The sequence below is a fragment of the Anoplophora glabripennis genome, unplaced genomic scaffold (genome assembly GCF_000390285.2).
Source record: "Anoplophora glabripennis isolate ALB-LARVAE unplaced genomic scaffold, Agla_2.0 scaffold53, whole genome shotgun sequence".
NCBI lineage: Eukaryota > Metazoa > Arthropoda > Insecta > Coleoptera > Cerambycidae > Anoplophora > Anoplophora glabripennis.
Genome location: NW_019416376.1, coordinates 1232060 through 1238090, shown reverse-complemented (window position 1 = coordinate 1238090; position 6031 = coordinate 1232060). Strand labels below are relative to the sequence as shown.

At 32.5% G+C, this 6031-nt stretch overlaps 2 protein-coding genes across 2 annotated transcripts; one reads left to right on the top strand and one right to left on the bottom strand.

The window, feature by feature from the left end:
• Positions 1-909: 909 nt before the first annotated feature.
• Positions 910-2236, bottom strand: LOC108905562 (retinol dehydrogenase 11-like). The gene is made up of 3 exons (XM_018708504.1): positions 1857-2236; positions 1278-1802; positions 910-1174 (listed from the first exon to the last, which is right to left on the bottom strand). Exons 1-3 carry the CDS (start codon positions 2130-2132, stop codon positions 998-1000), a joined length of 978 nt encoding a protein of 325 aa, XP_018564020.1. The 5' UTR covers positions 2133-2236; the 3' UTR covers positions 910-997.
• A 183-nt stretch (positions 2237-2419) lies between these two features.
• LOC108905551 (cleft lip and palate transmembrane protein 1-like protein) lies at positions 2420-5416 on the top strand. The gene is made up of 6 exons (XM_018708488.1): positions 2420-2729; positions 2779-3388; positions 3446-3634; positions 3708-3904; positions 4973-5224; positions 5280-5416. The coding sequence occupies exons 1-6, from the start codon at positions 2485-2487 to the stop codon at positions 5365-5367; spliced, it is 1581 nt and encodes a 526-aa protein (XP_018564004.1). The 5' UTR covers positions 2420-2484; the 3' UTR covers positions 5368-5416.
• Positions 5417-6031: the final 615 nt, after the last annotated feature.

Below are 6031 nucleotides of genomic sequence, written 5' to 3'. Positions count from 1 at the left end.
ACAGAAAATCCCGGTCATACCAATGTGGCTAGATGTTCTTTTAAAATGTCGTCAAGATCTACACTAAAATTTATGAGTCCACGAAACACATCAGGGTTGTCCGAATTTTCTGTCTCGTCGTGTCCGAGAAGTGCTAATTCGAAAGCTCCGCAAAATTTTATGCAATCTATGATTTTAAATAATACATGACGATTTTTCATTACCTGTTCATATGTTTCCGTATATTATCCCAATATGCAGAATCTAACTGACTTCTTATGTTTATTTTACCTAAAGACTTAATGACTTAAATCTTTCACACTGTATATTGTCCATGCTTTATCCCCACCGAAAAGTAAGCACGGAAAACAAAACAGTGAATATTTTAAATCACACCCGCACACCCACTCTGCTTTTGTGTATACATTATTGTTTTTTTATAACTTTTACTTCTTTTATTTTTAGTTTATCCTCATAAGGCAGAGAACCAAATAAAGTTTTTTTTTAAACGAAACGCTATTCATTTTAATAACTATAATATCCGTAGACGCCTAAACGAAAATATTCACACGTGCCGCTCGCAGAAATAAACCACCACATACCACGTACGAAATATTACTGCATTTACTGCAGACTGCAGCGCAGTGGCTGTCACTATTGCAGCCGCAAAAGCCCCTATCTCCGTGTACTGGGTCACGTGCCTGATCAGCCAATAAAAACAAAGGACGCATATAATTGTTCGCTGTCCACACATTGTGTATATGAGGTTGCATATATTAAGGAGCGTAGCTCGCGTCGCAATAAATAATAATATAAGCTCCTAGATTTATTTTAGCGCGAGTACATTTGGATTCTTTAAAGATTTTGTTGATATTTAATATGATTAAATACATAAAATTTTATGTGTTCTGCAGCTGAAGTAACCTATACAATTAAAAAATGTATGTTTTATTTCACTATTTCAACATACTAAATGATTACAATGCAATTACAGTTTTACTATATTAACTTTTACAGCTTACAGCTCCTTTTTAATAATCTTATTTATCATCGACTCTGATTCTTCCCAAAGTTTCGTAGCAATATTGTCGTAAAATATGACTTTACTGTTGTAACGCTTGCAGTCTCTATATAACAGTCCTGTTTCGGTTTCAAGTTCAGGTTCCGTAGCACAGTACACTGGAGTTTGAACTCCCTAAAAGTCAATAAAATCTTTTAAATGTACTCATACTACAGTACAAAATAAAATCCAATGTGCCGTTAAAGTATATGGAAGAAACAGAATGAATAAAATTTACCTGCTTTGGACTTCTCATAAAGAAAAAGGCTACAGGTGCTATTAAAAAGTAATGGTACCATTTAATCGAATGCCTAAACAGCGCCGTATAAACCCATCCAGGGCAACAGGCGTAAACATTTATTTTCTTTGATTTTATTCTCCTGGAAAGTTCTTGAGCAAAATATATGTTCATTAACTTTGAGTTTGCATAAAGATTAGTTTTCTTTGTTACCCGTAAACTATTTAAATCATTGACATTTACTACTCCTTTTTCATGTAAGGAGGAAGCAACTACCACAACTCTAGCGTTATTTCCTGAGGATGCCGATAAAGGTTCCAACAATAAATTTGTTAAATAAAAAGTACCCAAATGATTTACTCCAAAATGTACCTCGAACCCATCCTTCGTTTCTACTCTTTTTGTATTGGGAAAAGCTACCCCAGCGTTATTAATCAAGATATTAATTTCTTGATAGTGCTCTTTTATCTTATCTGCAAAATTTTTTATAGAATAGAGGGAAGCTAAATCTAATTCCATAGGAATCTAAAACCATACAAAACATTTTCTGATGAAATAACATAGAAGCACTCTACTTACTAGCATCACTTTAGAATTTTTTGATGTCCCCCTTATGTATTCACATGCTGTATTTGCTTTTTCAAGATTTCTGCAAGCAAGAATGACTTGTGCATTTCTAGCTGCTAGTTCTTTTGCTATTTCCAAACCTAGTCCAGAATTAGCTCCTGTAACTATAGCTATTTTTCCATCCAATCTAACTTTGTTTTTACATTTGCCCCATTTCGTTTCTCGATATTTTCTTATAATAATTAATATTATAATTGACGGCAGCACGTAATAAGATAACGAATACATTACTATTAAAAAATGCGCAACATGAATAAATTATTGTACTTGCACATCTACAAAGAAATATTTGTTTTAATTTAAACTTCAAATAATAATAATATTGACTAAGTGAAACCACAGACTTTACTAATTTAGAATCACTGTCGTGTGAAAATAGTCATTCTTTTGCTAAATGTTCTGTGTTGCCGAAAATGCTCATGTGCCTGTAAGATTAATGAGCCTACTGCATTGTGCCTCATCGACCTGATGCATGATAGGTGTAATGTTTTCATGAGTAGTAGTTCCAGAGTTTGTTTATAATTTTTTTGTTTCTCTTAAAATGCGGCTTGTCCTCTGACGTGTACGTACCTTCGAAAATATGAGACCAACTATAAGTTACATTTTAATCGGCTTATTTTTTCTATTTATTCTACGATCAATATACAGTTTATACGGAATATTTCAGGCACCGACATGTAACAAAGGGGATGTATGTTACAAATCTTATTTGAATTCTAAACCGAAATTGGATTTGTACGTTTTCGTTTCGGATAATTCAAAGTCTGGTAATTTTGACCAAGTGTTATTTATTAAAAATTTCGACTATGTAACTCCACTGGAAAAGTAAGTTTAATTATATAGTTTAATAAATAATTAATTATCTGTTTAATAGGGAAGTGCCAATTGAAATTTCAAAAACGGCTCGTAACAATGGTACTTTATTTATACACAGCATCATGGTGCCATTTAACACAAAACTAAAGGAGATATCTTTAAACGAACTTGTAAGAGCACCAGATTCAACTTATGTAAAAAACAAACTGACAAAATATGCAGTACCTATTAGTGCAACTTTTAATTTATTGAAAGAGACTGGTACAAAGCAGATGGTAAAGCCTGTCACTCATTTACGATCCAGATATGCAATTATAATGTGTATTGAAACTTTAAACATTCCACATTCCGACATTCCCATTGAGATTATAAAGCATTTAAGGATTAACAGTAAAAGACAATTCATGCCCATAGTGCAGCAGGACATTTTAAATATGAGGTTGAGAGATTTAGTAGAAGTTACTTCAGACGCTAGAAATATGAATTTTACATTTATTTATACTCCTGCCTCGTTTGGGAAGATGAGATTTTTACTGCAAATAGAAGCAACTCTCATCCAATTTCTAAAGTTGGGATTTACTGAGAAGGATTTGGATGAGGTCAAGGGGGTTTTCGCAGACACAAACTTGTATTTATTGTGTGCAACACTCTGCATCGGAAGTATACATGTAAGTTATATTTTATTGTTTTGAACGTTTTTAAATCTCAGCTACTTTACGTTTTAGTTACTTTTGGACTTTCTCTCATTCAAAAACGACATTAGCTTTTGGAAATCTCAGACTTCGATGGCAGGTCTTTCCACACGAACTGTATTATGGAGGGCATTCTCTCAAACCATTGTATTTTTGTATTTATTAGACGAAGGTACATCTTTGTTAGTTCTTATACCTTCTGGGATAGCCACTTTAATAGAAGTACGTACACATGTTAAAAAAAAGAAACAATAACTTGATTGTGTAACCATTTATAACTTTACACTCTTTTTAGTTTTGGAAAGTTAGTAAGGTTTTCAAGACGAGCCTTTCATGGAAAGGAGTTAAATTCAATGGTGACAAAACGGAGACAAACGATGAGAAACGAACCAGGGAATACGATGAAGAATGTATGAGATATTTGAGCTATATCCTGTATCCGTTATGTATCGGTGCTGCCATTTACTCCCTGCTGTATCAGCCCCACAAAAGGTAATCAATTTTTAGCTGGTTTCATCGATAATTTATTTTCCTAATCAATTTGATTGTTATTTCATTCATTTAGTCTCTCTTTGAGGAGATTAGTATATACAGAGGGTTTGAAAATTAATGGGCCATGTTTTAGGAGTGCTTGTTTTGGTAAAAATAAACCGACTTAAGTCGATTTACCTTATTACAATTTTATTTTAAAAGTTTCATGTCTTCAAGGTATTTCATTGAAATTATGTTCAATAATATTTGGTATAAGTTTATTGGTAACCGAACATGATCGTGGAATTATTTCTTACTTCAGGTGTCAATTATTGAGTTTAATAATGACGTTTTATTCTATTTTTTGCTTTGGTAAAAAGGTAAAGTTTAATTATATTAGAATACCCCCAAACACTTAACTCTCTTCAACTGACAACTTGTAGTAGAAAATATAAATCGGTCTTTTTCCAAAATGATGCATTTGAGTAATGTGCAATGTGTATACTTTTTTAACGTTAATGTTTCATAAAAATAATCACATCCTTCTGCTATTCCAATCCGCTAGCAATATATATAACATTTCCTTGAAATATCTTCAAAGAGGAGAGAGAAAAATGCTTTAAAAAACTTAAACAAAATTACACTAAAATAACTTCTAAATCAGTTTATTTTCGTCGAAGGAAGTAACGCTTGAAATAGCGCTCATTTACTTCTGGACAGCCTGTGCTCCTTGGAAACGTATCAGAATATTCATGATTGAATCGCATTGTACTTAAAGTTTTGAGAACTGATAGTTATTTAAACTTTCATTTCGTGACATTGGCACCTTCACCATATTCTAAAGTGTTAATTTAATTAATTTGTTTGAAGACAGTTTCTTTGTATTTTGCCGGAAGGCCAATAAATACGACACTGTAGTTGAGGAAATTAATTCTATTTAATAATATTTGTCAAGAAGCTGAACTTAACAAAGAATATTCCTGGCTCCTCCACCAATTATTAGAATCATCCCACATACTTCGCCATAACTTTAAATGTTCCTCCAGCGAATGAGAAAATTATAAAAGGATACTTTAATCTGTATTCCAGCTGGTATTCGTGGACAATCAACAGTTTGGTCAACGGCGTATACGCATTCGGCTTCCTCTTCATGCTGCCACAGCTCTTCATAAATTATCGACTGAAATCTGTGGCGGCCCTTCCTTGGAGAGCCTTTACGTACAGGGCGTTTAATACTTTCATAGACGACATTTTCGCTTTTATTATTACAATGCCGACGGCACACAGGGTGGCTTGCTTTAGGGATGATGTGGTGTTCCTCGTTTATTTATACCAAAGATGGTGAGTGGTGTCGAATGTGTTTTGTGATTTTCGGGAGTTTATTTGTTTGTTTTAGGTTATATCCAGTGGATAAGACTCGTACCGATGATATTACCGGAGAGACAGTCCCGGGAGAGGATAAGGAAACAAAGAAAGATAAATAAATTTAACCGTTCTGTTTATTTATTTTATAAATAAATTTTTATTTACAATTATGACGTGTTTTATTTATATAATTTTCAACATAAAAATACTTGCAAGCATTTTGAAATAATTTTTTACCAATCACAGCCATATAAAAATATTTATGCAAGAATCAGAAATATTAAGAAATCTATACTTGACTATTTCATAAATTTATTCAGTTGATTAGTGGAACTAAAGCATAGATTTCTAATTACTAAAAAAAAAAAATCAAAATTCATATTCTCTATAGATTTCTGAAAAGAAACGGCACAAAAATAATTATTTTATATCCCGATCCAATTAATTTATTTTGAAATTTTACTATATTAAACCAAATTTGTTAGGCGTCACTTACATCGGTGAAAATTATTCATATTTAAATATTTTGTGAAATAGGTTCCTCCACCATTTTCTCGACTCCCAACTCCACCCTCTCAGTCACGTGCGATTTTTCACGAATTTCTACGACAAGGATAAATGTTACCGAAGATGACGACAGCATTAACACAAACATCTTCAAAGCCAGTTTCACTATTTCACACAAATCAATTTCCTAATTATACTAACATATTATTTACCTGACTACACAAGAGTTAAAATACAATGATTTTCCTCACTAAATACGCTAAAATTTCAAAATCA

What these genes read in the sequence shown, in the direction of transcription:
- LOC108905562 (XM_018708504.1), bottom strand. Translation starts at nt 2,132, where the DNA reads ATGTATTCGTTATCTTATTACGTGCTGCCGTCAATTATAATATTAATT. An exon ending in AAAATTCTAAAGTGATGCTA is followed by an intron (nt 1,803 to 1,856) that starts GTAAGTAGAGTG and finishes GTATGGTTTTAG; the next exon opens with ATTCCTATGGAATTAGATTT. An exon ending in TTATGAGAAGTCCAAAGCAG is followed by an intron (nt 1,175 to 1,277) that starts GTAAATTTTATT and finishes ATTGACTTTTAG; the next exon opens with GGAGTTCAAACTCCAGTGTA.
- LOC108905551 (XM_018708488.1), top strand. Translation starts at nt 2,485, where the DNA reads ATGAGACCAACTATAAGTTACATTTTAATCGGCTTATTTTTTCTATTT. An exon ending in TCTGCATCGGAAGTATACAT is followed by an intron (nt 3,389 to 3,445) that starts GTAAGTTATATT and finishes TTTACGTTTTAG; the next exon opens with TTACTTTTGGACTTTCTCTC. An exon ending in CTGTATCAGCCCCACAAAAG is followed by an intron (nt 3,905 to 4,972) that starts GTAATCAATTTT and finishes TCTGTATTCCAG; the next exon opens with CTGGTATTCGTGGACAATCA.